This window comes from Rattus norvegicus, chromosome 10, assembly GCF_021556685.1.
Source record: "Rattus norvegicus strain SHRSP/BbbUtx chromosome 10, alternate assembly SHRSP_T2T, whole genome shotgun sequence".
NCBI classification, from domain to species: Eukaryota; Metazoa; Chordata; class Mammalia; order Rodentia; family Muridae; genus Rattus; species Rattus norvegicus.
This window is the reverse complement of record NC_141543.1, coordinates 106786987-106800558: the sequence shown is the minus strand read 5'-3', so window position 1 is coordinate 106800558 and position 13572 is coordinate 106786987. Positions and strand designations below refer to the sequence as shown.

Sequence of the window (13572 nt, the reverse complement as noted above, 5' to 3'; positions counted from 1 at the left end):
GGGTGGGGGTGGGGGGACATGGCATCTCTAGCCATGACCCTCCAGCTTTACTTACCTTGCTCTTTGCAAGGGGAGGGCGGCCCTCAAGCTTCCCGTGAGATTAGGGATCCATAGCAAATACTTCTCTTTCCCAAGCCTCCTAGATTTGGGTGGCTCCAGGCCCAGATGGGCAGCAGCCACAGGATTACCACTTCTTTAGGAGGTGATAAAGCTAAGCAGAATCCGGGAGCCTCAACCCGAGTCCTGTGAGACCCTGGGTTACTAGTAGTCACGGCTAGCGAATGACAAAGGAGACGACCATGGGTAATAGCAGCTTTATTAAGGACTTTGGTGCTGGGATAAGCTCAGTCCTTTAGTCTCCATGACCTATGATGTGGAGGTCCTCACAAGGGGGTTACAGATGCTTGCTGCTCAGAGGCCACAGGGTATGGGGGTTGACAGTTTGGTCCTCACAATGTATCCAGCACTGCGCCAGGCATGCAGCAGGCTTGCCTCCACCTGGCTATCCAGTCAGCTTCCCAGCAGCCCCTGCACTTTACTTGCTTGGCACTTTACCCCTCAGACAGACAGCAGCCTTCTTCTGCCCCTGGGTCTGGAGCCACTGGCTACTTCTCTTCAGCCAGAGCCCCAAGAGACAGCCACTGCCTGTTGCTGAGGCTGCTCTTGGCCCCGTGTGGTGAGGACAGCTGTGTGGCTTTGGGCCTGGCCTGGTGCCCACTGCCACTTTTTACCACTGTGCAGTGCCTCACAGCCTGTCACCTGCCATCTGCCCCATCTACCAGCCTCAGGTGGGGCACAGCCAGAGCTCCTGGCACTGTGCTGATGCTCAGCTGGGCCTGGTGCCCTGTGGAGAACCATTATTCCCACCTTGACCTGCCCTGCCCTGCCCTCGGGATGGGTCCAGAGACTGCAGATAGACAGCAGTGACAACTGCTGAGTTTGAGGCTCAGAGCTGAGGCGAGGCTGGGTGGGCTCCTTGCTGTCCTCCGGATCACCGACCCCAGGGCCTCTCTGCAAACAGATACCGTGACCTAGCCGGTATCACCTTACCCGGGTGATATGGAAGTACTTAGTGTGCTTGATGCCTGTCTCTGTGTGTGTGTGTGTGTGTGTGTGTGTGTGTGTGTGTGTATGTGTGTGTCACAAATGTCACCCACAAATGCTAAGCCCTCTGAGTCCTCTCCTCTTTGTGCCCAACTCTCCTGGCTACCGGCGACAGAGGCCTGGTGTGACAAGACCTCATATGACTTCTAGCAGAACAGACTATAGGTGGAGATGAAGGAACAGAGAAACCAGACAGTGGGAAGGGTCAGCCTGGCATCAGTGATGTGGTCAGCTGGTCCCTCCTCCTGCCTAGGCTGGGGCTTCCCTAACTTAACCTGGGGGGTGGGGAACGCAGCAGCCCCACTGTGTGGCTCCAGACTGCCACATAAATCAACTCGGGCTTTATGATGCTAATAAATTTTCCACCAAAATTCAGTTTGGAGCCCGGGGGTGGGGGTGAGGTGTGTGTGTGTTGCAGTAGGAAGATGTAATTTGCTTTGTCCTTAAGCGAGAGGGAGAAGGGTAAGTACAGATGTTTTAATTGAGTTCTCTGCAAACAGCCTGAGACTGGGGCGGCACAGCACGGATGATGACGGGCAGTCGTTCCTTACCCCTGGGCCTGCTACTGTATTGCTCTCCTTACTTGGCCCACTGTAGGTCTGGGTCTCCTGGGAAGACGCTGCACTGGCAGACCGGTGTAGGGACGTCTGTCCGTCTTCCACGTGGCTGGAACTACTGATGTGGGGACAGCGTTGAGAGGCTGCTGCCCGGCCCACCCTGACCTGGAGATGCTCAGAGGCAGGGATGCTGGGGCCAGGGGCGGCAGCGGATCCCACATCCTTGGCAGGTTCTGCACAGCCCCTTGGATTCTGGGACATTCAAGAACACAGCAGAGCTCAAGCTTTGAATATGGCGGGACAGAAGGGAAGAGGTGTCTGGCGAACGTTCCCTCACTAGGGTGGAGCAAGGCACTGAGATCAAGGGTGTGGGGGCATGGGTCTGAGACCCTCCACCCCAGAGGCAGTTCTGTCCAGGACAGGTGGGACTGGGCCCAGGGTTGGAGCAAGTCAGGGTCAGGACAGATCCCTGGTGCTCAAAGGAGAAGGCACATGGAAAATGCAGTTTTCTCAGTCTCTCATCATTCCAAGGCGTTGGGCCTCGTGGGTGCACGTGTGACTCAGCAGGAGGCAGCTGGGAGCCTGGCCTCCTTCCAGGGTAGCCAGGGACCTGGAGGGTGTGGCCACTGAGCACCCTCGACCAGGCTCCTAAGGGGTCACCACCTTAGTGTTGCAATGTAGCATGGGAGCAAGCAGGGCCGCATAATGCCAGCCCGACCTTTTGCAGAGGGTCACTCTGTGCTCTCCCCGTTCTAAGTCCAGGGCGGTGGTCAACCACTGTGGGTGTGGATGAGGCGATGAGGGCAGCTTCTCAAGTGGTACCCTGTATTTCAGGGGGGCCCTGGGTTCCCAGGGAGAAGCCAGGGGACATAGGGCCCCTTTCAGGGCCCCAAGTAGAGGGCTTTAAAGCCCGTGGAAGGATGCTTCACCTGTCTGCTGTGCCAGAGCTGGCACCCACAGCAGAAGCTCTCACAGCTCTTGCCTAGGGACCCCGGTGCCAATTAGCACTTCCTGTCCTTGTCACTAGAGCTGGCCAGGCCTCCCATAGGGGGGAAAAACAACGTAGCAACTGTCAGGATTGGCAGGAAAGAGGCCCTGCCCTTCAGAAGCAGGCCAGGTTAGGAGAGCCAGGGCCTGGGATTTGCCTTTGAAGAGGCAGCAGCTGCTAGTGGACGGTGGAGGACGCTGGAGGGGCACGGGGTCTGGTATACACGGCAGCAGGGCCAGCACTGCCTCCTCCACTGCAGAGGAGGGAACCGGCCTCCAGTGGCGGGAGTGGAGGAATGTGTGTAACAACCATGTTCCCACGCAGGAGGGCTGTCCTGCAGGGTGGCGTCCTGGGTGGGGAGAGGACAGCAGCTAGAGATGCAGACGGCCTCCTCTGAGAGCCCCAGCCTAGCGCGCTCACGCTCACGTAGACCTGGGTGGCGGCTAAATCCTGCTTTGATGCAGGGAGGCTGGAGCTGGGCTGTCTCTGCCTCCTGTTGTCAGACGCATCTGCTGTCATAGCTGGGTCTCCTTGAGGACGATGTAGGCTGTGACAAAGAAGAAGCAGGAGAAAGCCCATAGCAGCACAAAGGCCACCCAGAAGGTGTGGCCGAACGGGGACCTATGCTTGTTGATGGTTCCGGAGCCGAAAGTCAGCTGGGTGTCCTTGCGGCAGAGGAACACCAGGAAGGCGGGGATGACATACTGGATGCCAGTGCCCGCGTAGGCTCCTGTAATGGCCACCAGGGACTCCAGGTCATGTGTGCAGAAGGCCACCAGAATGGGGGGCACCAGGGTGATTGTGGGGAACACCACGCGGTCTACCACCCATGGGTAGGTGCCACCTTCACGGTGGAAGAGTGTTTTCCAGTTGTTGCGCAGGGTCACCGCGATGATGGGGAAGTTGGTGCTGATGGTGAACACGGGGAAGAGGCCCAGAAAGAACCGGACAGCTGCCAGGCCCACGACGTCACACCTGGCAAAGTTGAGGGTGTACATGTCCATGAGGCTGTCGCCACGGAAGCAGAAGATGGCCGTGAAGGAGAGGAGTCCGTAGAAGGCCAGGATCAATGCGTAGTCCAGGAACAGCAGCCGCGTGATGTGGCGCTTGGAGGAGATGGGGGTGATGAGGGATGGCAGGGAGTGCTGGCACATGAAAGAGTAGACACACACCCCGAACAGGTTCTGGACGCCCAAGAAGTTGGCGAGGGGCGGGTGCCCCTCTCCTTGTCCTTTCCCGATGCGCACGAGGGCCAGCACGATCATGATGGCGAAGGCTGCAAGACAAGGAGGGCCGCTGAGAATGAACAGCCTCGCCGGCTCAGTCTGCCCCGCATCCCCCAGACCATGCAGGGCTGCTGAGCCCTGAATCCCTTACCCCATGCATGGCTGCTGATCCCTGCATCCCTCACACTGTGCAGGGCAGCTGAGCCTGAGTGTCTTAGGTACAACATCCTGTTCTCCCCAATCTTCCCAGAAGCAGGGCCTGGGTGTGACCAGACAAAGGAGATGCTGGGGTGACAGCCCCCGGTGAGGAGCTACCAGCTTCCCCTTATCCTTCAAGGTCCCTCTCGGGGGCTCTGTCAGCTTCCTGTCAGAGGCGGACCTGCCTGGCACTCACTCCTTCTCTCTTCTTTGGTTTAAAGGTTCTGGGCCTGCAGGGCCACGTGTGAGATGTGGGGAGCTGAGGGTTACAGGCACAGCACACGTGGGAGGAGGCACCTCCTAGGCACAAACCCCCTGCTGCATGTGGGTAAGAGGGCAGGGATGCGGGCAGCTGTGTGCAGGGCTGGGTGACCAGGGTCTGCAGTAGGGAGGATGCGGTGAGGGGGTCACTCCAGGGAAGAAAGGGCACCCGAGGGCAACTGAGGCTGGCGGCAAACGGCATGTGGCTCTGCTCTTCGGGGCTTGGGGACATGGTTAGGGGACAGGGAGTTTGCTGTGGAAGGGCATCTGTGACCTTATCTGTTTAGGACAATCAAGATCTGTAGACAGAGATGACTCTACCTGGTAGCCTCTTGGGGGAGCTCCTCTTGAGCCCTCTCCACCCGTGGGCTGGCTCACCGGTCCTGCCTCTAGAACCCGACTCCCTAAAGAAGCCAGAGTCCATCACCCATGCTTCAGCACAAGGGACAGGGTCCCTGCCAGCTAGGACAACATTTCTAGATCTCTCTGGTATCTTCTCCTGACATCACCCAGGTTTGCCAATGGTAACTACTCAACAGCTCAGAGAACCCTGAGTCTTTGTCTTCATTTTTAATTTATACATTCCTGTTGCCTCTATGCAGAACAGGCCTGACACTCCCTGTAGTCTGGGACGAGTCCGCAGGGCCCGTGATGCTTCTTTGTGAGTGGTGGGGCAGAAGAGTCTGGCCTGTCCTGTCTGTGGGCCCCCTCAGAGGATCAGGGCTCTTCCTCAGCATGACGCTGGGGGACTCTATAACTTCCTCAGGGCACTGGTGGACTCCTTGGTTCTAGGGAGAGGCTGTTCTGCTGGGACCCACGAGAAGCCAGGCCAATGTCTCTTCCCATGATGACACGTGGGAGTGGGCTGGAGTCATTTATTGCTTTTAATCAGAGTTGTCTGACATGGCAGTGGGGGGAAGGAGGCGGGGGAGCTCAGAACGGCCCGTGAAAACTGCCAATAAAGATGATTTGTTTCAGTTCTCACAGTGGCTCAATTCCTCTACTCCTCCTGCTCCAGGGCACCACAAATCTTTCCGGCCCCAGCCAGTCGGAGGGAAGTATCAACCTAGTTCCTCTCTGGGCCTCAGCCTCTGACCCCAGGATGCTAGCTCATCCTAGAGGTGTAGGAAGCTGCTGGTGTACTGAGGCGTGGGGAACCCTCCAGCTGGCTGGAAGTGGTGTCATGTGTGCTCAGGTGGTGCAAGCTGTGCCACTGTAGGGAGGAGGACACTGGGTGGGAGCCAAGGGAGTAGCCATTGCAAGACACGATTTAAATGTTGTTTGCCACCACCGACGGCTGGGATGCTACCTGGGACCTGGCCCTGCTCCAGGCCTTGCCCACGGCCGGCATGAATCTGGAAAGAGGCCAGTGGAGAAATCCTGCAGCTGTCTGTTGCCTGACCTTGGCCTTGGGTCTTGAGAGAAGGCAAGACCAGGAGGCTGGCTGTTGAGATGCTCCTGGTTCACGGCTGGGTTTGACCTCAGGTGCTAGTTACTCCTCTGTTCTCTGGGGGAAGCCTCAAGTCCCCCCAAGAGCTGTGAGTAGGTGACAGCCTGCTTATTCAGGGTGGTTGCCTGGACCACTCTGGCTGGGTTCCACATCTCTAGTATCTATCCTCTAACATGGTCTTCCACCGGCTGCTTTCTTATCTCAGGCCTTTCCAGAACTTCCAGGATAGCCCGGTCATAACTAGTCATATCTAAATGTGACGGCAGAGATTAGTGACCCAGCTGGGCCTGACGGTGCTGGCCTGGAGTCTCAGCTACTCAGGGAGGCTGAGGTAAAAGGACGGCAAGTTCACAGCCAGTGCCTGGGCTACACAGGGAGTTGAAAGCCAGCCTGGGGAAGTAAGTGAGGTTCTGTCTTAAAATAAAGTCTGTGGCAAGAGAAATGGCTCAGTAGTGGTTAAGAGCACTTGCTGCTCTTCCAGAGGATCTGAGTTCAGATCTCAGCACCCATCTCACAACTGCCTGTAACGTCGGTTGGGCACACACACATGGTACATACTCACATAGACAGATATATTTATCTTTAAAAAGAGGGCTGCAGTTGGAGCTCAGTGGTAGACTGCTTGTCGAATATGCACAAAGGACCATACTAGACATGTGGGGATTACACACACACACACACACACACACACACACACACACACACACACACACTCTCTTCCCCTCCCCGTCACACTTACTGAATCTGTCCCGGAGGGTCACTTTGTGCAATAGCAGCTCCTTGACAATCACCTGATGGGGGACAGGCTCATTTGTGTTCCCTTTTTCCCTTCCTCTCCTTAGCCACACTATCTGTCAAAAGTGCCCCAGCTGTGGGGACAGCATACAAGGCTGCTGGATCTGGTTAGGGAGAGGCACAGCACCCATGTCTAAGCAGAGATGAAGTAACTCTGAAGGGCCTACCGTGCCTCCAGGGAACACAAGCCAGCCAGAGGTGGGGAACACTCATGGAGGCGGAGGAAGTGCAGAGGCCTGAGGGAGAGCCCCAGGCAAGTCCAACAAAGGAGTCCCACCGACTGCCCACCTTCTGGGGCACACTCAGAAGGCACTGGTCCTGGGAACACAAGGGGGAAGGGAGAGTGTTGACCTGGCTTCCAGTTATGTTCAAAAGAAACACTGATGTCTCCGACTGACAGAAACCGAGGAAGGAAGAAAGTGGGGGCTCCGACCTGCAGAGGTCCCAAGACCACTCCATGAGACTCTCCTGGGGCCAGACTCCTTTGTCCCTGGAACCTCCTGCCTTCCCTGGTGCCAGGGGAGCGGCAGAGATCACCAGCTATCTCCTAGATTGATCGCCCCGTCCCTGGGGAGGTGGCTGCTCCAAAAACTCATTATGTTTGCTAATAAATCAAGGTGAAGTAAGATGACAGGCCGTGAGGGACAGACAGTGTGGAGGCACAGAGGGCACTGTCGTGCCACCCTGGATGACACTCAGTGCTCACCACCAGCTGCAGGGCAGGCACAGGTGGACACGGAGATGCCGAGTGGCCCCCCGCATCCAGAGTGTCCCCATCAGAGGTGCAGGGGTCTGCCCTTGAGCAGAGCCTGCAGCTCCCGGGTGGCAGTGACAGGTATCCCTGTGTCTCCTCCATCCAGGCTAACCTCTGAGAAGTCTACAATGCACTCGCTTTCCACACCAAAAGTCACACTCCGAGGGTGTGTGGAGAAGCATCATCAAGGTGCTGGGGAGGACTCGGGAGGCTGGTGAGAGCTTGGCATAAGGTCACATGGGGATAGTGGACCTGGGCCGATCATTTGTATAAAGAGGGGCAGGAGACTTTTCTTATTTATAGAAACAACTGTGCCGGTTTTGTACAACCTGAGACTTGGCCTTTATCACTCACTCACTAACAGACTCGCTGAGGGTCTGCTGACCGCTGGCTCTATTCTGGTCACTTGGGGGGGGTGGGGGGAGTGCACAGAGCAGGCACAGGCTTTGTCCTCATGGAGTCCAGAGTGAACCAACAGGTAGAAGGTATCAAAGGCAATGACAGCAGAAGAAACTGGATGGTGACCACCTTAGGAGGACAGCATCCCCGTGCGGAGAATGGTCCAAGCTCAAAGGTGGAAGTCCTTTGTAGAGGACAGGGGGGTGCGGTGCCAGAGGGGCAAATAAAGACCGTCCTAGCTGCTCTGTGACACCTGCTTTTGGTGTGGGAGGGCGAGGAGGACTCGTTACAAAGCAGTGATGAGGAGACAGCTGCCCTTCCAGTTTCCAGGCTCGTGGTCTCCGACTCTGCCTGAAGGCATGAGCTGCTTACAGGCAGACTTCTGACAGCTGATCTAAGTTCGACAAGCTGGCCTTGCCGTATTGATTCACCTTGAGGTGCAGCTTGCTCCCTCAGCATCTAACTCCCTGGAGGGAGGGGACAGGCGCAGAAAGCAAGCCATCATCTGAGGAGGAGCCGAGGCCAAACAGGTGCTGCTCAGGCGCCTTGACCGGCCAGCTCGAGACGGCATGCTTCCCTGTGTCGGGAAGTTAGGGCAAAACCAAACCCGGCACAGAGACGCCCAACAGCATCTGGGTGGCTTTCTTCCCTCCTTTCTGTTGTCAAGAGCCTGGTAAATCCCTGTGGGAGCTGTCTGACCAATGCTGTCTGTCTGTCTGACCTCAGAACATCTTCTTGGCAGAGAGAAAGGGCAAGCCACTCCCTCCTGGATATGTGCCAAGGACAGAGGGACGCTGATTCCTGAGAGCCTCGAAATAAACAAACACCATCCCTCCCGAATCCACGCTTTGCCAGCAGGGCGGGGAAGGTGACCAGGGACCTACTAGTCAGGTGAAGTCATGGGAGGAGGCACAGACTTGTTGGGGCCAGATGTGGGGTAGGCAGGAGTCTGACATTAGGGCAGAGTTGTCAGAGGCCATTCTTCACGCACTGGGAACATAGCCCGGGGCAGCCATCTAACAGCCAGCTTGCGTTGGAGGTGTGGGGAGGGGAGGCCCTCCCCCCTTCCCCAGTTCTCTGCACAGCAAGTGACCTGGCTGACATCTGCACTCGCTGGGTCCCCCACGGGGGCTGTGGGGGAGCTTCCTGCTTTCCTCTTCACACATAGGAAGACCTTGCCTTCCTTGCAGGATCCTGGCATCTTGTGGGGCCAGCATGAACTGGGACACTGTCTTGGTGCCTGCTCCCTGGGGTCACCACGGCTGTAAAAGTGGGGCATGGAGCCCCTCTTGGTGGCTTTTTTATTTCCCTCTTCCTTGAGACTAGCTCTGAAATGGCGTGGTGGGGGGGGGACTTCTGAGCGTGCTGAATGATGTCCACGTGTCTCCTAGAAGGTGCCAGCAAAACCACAGGGCTTAGGCCAGCAGGGGCCTAAGTTACCTCAGTGGGCAAAGGAGCTTGTGGCCAAGTCTGACGGCCTGAGCTCAGTCTCTGGGGCTCATGGGGTGGGGAGAACTGATTCCTGCAAGTTGTTCTCTGACCGCTCTGTACATGCCTTGGCATACACACATGCATGCAACCACACAAACTGTGCAGCCCAGGATGGTCTCTAGCTTGTATGTAGCTGAGGATGGCTTTGAACTCCTTACTCCCCTGCCTCCACTTCAAGCGTTGAGATTACATGTGTGTTCCACCATATTCAACACTATTCATTTTCTCGTACTGATATACAGCTAAACGATACACAGATATGTCTATAAGCATGCATTTGGCTTTTTGAAACAGCCCTGGCTGTCCTGGAACTCTCTGTGTACACGAGACCTAACCTAGAACACACGGAGATCCACTGGCCTCTGCTTCCTGAGTGCTAGGATCAAAGGCCTGTGCCACCACACCTGACCCGGTCCAGTATATTCTTAAAGATTTATTTTTATTCACAAGTGTTCACATATACGTGGGTAGCTGGGGAGGCTGGAGAAGGTTGCTAGGTCCTCAGGAGCCGGAGTTTGGGGCAGGTCTGAGCTGCTTAGTGTAGATGGATGGCTAGGAACTGAGTTCAGTTCCTCTGGAAGGGCAGAGTGTGCTCTTTACCCGTTAGCCACCTCTCAACTCCAAACTCAAGGATAGTCCTATGGGGCCACGAAGCATCTGTCAGTTCTCCTGATTTGCATGGGGAAATCAGCTGGGAGAGCAGCAGCCTGGCTTGTGCAAGGCCCAAGTACAGTCAATCCCTAGTGTCTTGAATGAAGAAAAGGTGAACGGCTGAAGGCTAAGTCCCCTTGGGCCATGACAGCCAGACTGTCCAGAGAAGAGGTGCTGGTTTGGCCTAGGGGGCTGGTATATAGCATGGGACCTCAGCCACCAGGCTGTACCCATCCCTGCCACCAGCCTGTCCTAGAGCAGGACCTAAAAGGACAGGAAATATAGCTGTGGTGAATGAGGAGGACACACGTCCATTAAGGCCAGACTACATGCTACAGTCCTGCCTTAGTCTCTGAGTGCTTAAGAGGCATGCAGATACTTGAAACCACGGCTCTCAAGGGTCAAGGAGGACTCCAGCAAATACTGTCCCTGTAATGTCAAGGCCCTGGGCCTTTTCCACAAGCGGCCATTTTCCTTCATGCTTCCCGAAGAGCCTCCCCCGCTCTCCCCTTCAACCCTTCTGGTCCTAGATACCCACTCTGGGACAAGCTCAGCCTGTGCCATTTCCTAAGTGGTGTTCATGGCTCTGGTTTCAGTTTAGCACATACAAAGAGGCAGCCATCCATCGAGGTGGCCATCCGTCACTGTGGCTGTCAGGAGGACAGGGCTGTCTTCTCCAAGCAGAGAATCAACACGTCAGAACTAATGATAATGAATGACCCAGTGAGCATGCATCAGTGACTGGCTGGTTTTCCGGCAGGGAGCTGGGTCTGGTGGAGGGGGGGCTTGGCTACAGCTTTGCCCTTCACCACCACACTGTGTCTCCAGGACACAGGGGCCGTGGGTCCTGCTTGCAGCTGAGCCATGGGGGAGTGGGCGGGAAACTGGACAGGACAATGTGAGCTTTTGAGCTCAGGCTGAGAAGTGAGAAGTGTCCCAGCCCTAAAACAGCTGCAGGTGATTGGCGTTTGTCCTTTAACCGATAGGACTGACACAGGGAAGGAGCCTGGAGGGTGGGGGTGGGGCGCTAGTGCTGCCCTGAGAAGCTGCTGTATCTTATAGTCTAAACTTTCAGGTTACGCTGGGCTCAGCCCAAGTGCCTCTTTACCTGTTAATCCTGAGCAGCTTGCTGTACGGCCTTTATGAATAGAAAAGCTAGAAGCCTGGCTGGCTGGCTGGGCCAGCAGACAAACCCAACCTGACTACTTAGAACCCGAGTAAAGGTGGAAGGAGAGAAAGGACCTCAACAGGCCACCGTGGCTACCCTTCTCTTACACACACACACACACACACACACACACACACACACACACACACACACACACACACACACACACACACAACATTAATAAGATTGGATGGATTAGTGCTGAGCAGAAGGAAGCAGCTGGCACAGTGGCTGGCATGGGTGGGGACCAGCAGAGAAGTCTCTGAGAGAGTTGTCTCTTTATCCTCCCACAGCCTTACTTTTCCATGCTGGGGTGTGTCTCCCAAAACCAGCACACTGGGTACCTTTCTCCTTGTGAAGGAGGAGACTGGGATCACTCCAGTGGTTCCAACTTCCCTGCTGGTCCAGGAACTATAAGAGCTTGTCCTGGATACCCAGTGCTGGTACCAACTAATTTGAGGGGCTCTGGAGGTCAGGGGAGTGGGATGGGGGACCCAGGGGCTGTCAGATCATACCTGCTCTCTAAAGATCCTTGGTGTCTCCTTTTACCCCGTTTAGAGTAGTTAAAGCTATACGAGCGCGCGCACGCGCGTGTGTTTGTGTGTGTGTGTGTGTGTGTGTTTTCTCTCTTCACAGATTCTTTTTTCTTTTTTTTTTTTTATTTCTTTTTTTCGGAGCTGGGGACTGAACCCAGGGCCTTGCGCTTCCTAGGCAAGCGCTCTACCACTGAGCCAAATCCCCAACCCCTCCACAGATTCTTTGATGCATGAGTTGGTCTATTCTTCCTCGAAGTCACTCATCTACCTGAGCAGGGGCCAGAGGTCTCCTGTGTGTTCTCTGGGGGGACTAACTTTGGAGTTCTGGGTGAGACTTTTCCAGAGACATGGCCTGCCTCTGTTGACCTTGGCCATAACAACTCACTCTGGATACCCTTTCTACTGAAAGGAGGGAATTCAAGCTGGCTCCTTCTGGTGCTGGGCAGGTCTCCGTGCCTTGCAGAAGATGTGCCCCACCTACTTTTGGGTCTAATTCTACCCATGGCTGCAAGCTCCTCCTGGAGGGGCTTGGAGCAGAGCGCTCCCTCTCCACCTGAGGTAGAAGATGCAGGGCAAGCGGGCACTCAGCCTCCAGAGCGGCCAAGCTACTGGTATGAAAGCGGGAGTTCTGGCCTTGTCATCCTTCCACCCCCCTCCCCCAGCTCAGCGCACACAGGTGGCCTGGGAGACAGTCTCCATTTTTCATTCCTGAGTCATCGGGGCAGCTTGGTTAGTGACCATGGGGACGGGATGGCAGAGTCAGGAGCCTGGCTGTGAGCCAGCTAATCTCCTTCCTGGAGATTGAAACATAAAACTTCAGGCCCAGTTGCCCTCCTCACTGAAGGCTGCTTGGCCTTTCCTCCAGAGTAGCCAGCTAGTGCAGGGGGACTGAGGAAGAGGAGGAAAGGTGACAGACGCCAGGGCCTGGGGGTTTTGAGGCCTCTGGCTTGAAGGAGAATTTGTTCTGGGGCTGTAGGACTCCTGTGGTGGTGGCTATAAGGGACAACCCTGTGCAGACAATGCTTATGACTACAGGTGCCTTCCCTCACCTTGGAATGTCCAGGTAGCTTCCTACCCACCTCGTGGGTGGATCGGCAGTTCTGGTCTGGTGGGCAGAGATACACGCAGATCAGAGCTGTGGACAAGTACAGCTGCTGAGAGGCGAAGCTGGAAAGGGACTGGCCACCTTCTCTTGGAGCCCAGCGCAGTGCTGTGGTTGGCCTTGACTGATGCTGGCTGACAGTGCAATCGTCAGCCTATGGCTGGCTCTTCTCTAGGGAAGGTTAATGACATGTTTGCTTCATCCCAGTGGCCTGTCCACAGAAGCCCCAAGCCCCTCTCTCCACACTGAACTCTGCGTGTACGATGAGATAAATCAGCGTATAGAATGAAGACCACCACAGTCTCATCTGGTCCCCTCTACTTGTGGAGGGGCCGCAGAGAATCCTGAAGAGTGGCCACTGGGCAGGACAGTGTTAGCGACAGAGGCTGCTGCATACAGATAGATGGGGACACGGCCTTTTCTGGACTCCTGGGTTACAGCAGTTGAGGAACTGCACAGGGACTCAACATGGCGACAGATGGCCCAGGCTTACAACACCCCTGACTGCTGGCTTCCACAGATCACAGCAGCCCTTGTGAGGGCACTCGCCACTTGGACAACTACAGGCCCGGGGACGGTGGAAACTACAGCCCTCCTGTTCCCGGGTGAAGGCCTCTTCTTGGGGACCTGTGGCCTTGTTTGCTGTTACTGCTTAGTTGCCTGCTGGCTTAGAGAACAAATCTGGGCCACTTGTAGGGGGTGGGGTGGGAGAGCAGGGCTGAGCAACTTCCCCAGGCAGGACAGCCCTAGCTCCTCTACGGACGGACGCCTGGCGAGGATGGTGTCTGACCCACTTTGAAGGGAGTGTGGAGCTGGAGAGCAGGAGGTGTCAGTTCTGAATACACAAACAGAGGGGAGGAGGCCCTAGGGTTCATGACAGCCCAGAGGAGGG

The 13572-nt window shown here is 56.0% G+C and overlaps 1 protein-coding gene across 7 annotated transcripts in view; it reads right to left on the bottom strand.

The window, feature by feature from the left end:
- Nucleotides 1-300: 300 nt before the first annotated feature.
- Nucleotides 301-13572, bottom strand: part of Slc38a12 (solute carrier family 38 member 12) — a 58706-nt gene continuing 45434 nt past the window's right edge. For 2 of the 7 annotated variants that reach the window (XM_087572520.1, XM_087572521.1), the window contains exons 10-11: nucleotides 6747-6897; nucleotides 301-3925 (exon numbers count right to left, since the gene is read on the bottom strand). In XM_087572520.1, the coding sequence (XP_087428646.1) occupies nucleotides 3619-3925; nucleotides 6747-6897 (458 nt within the window). In that variant the 3' untranslated portion in view covers nucleotides 301-3618. 7 annotated transcript variants of the gene reach the window in all.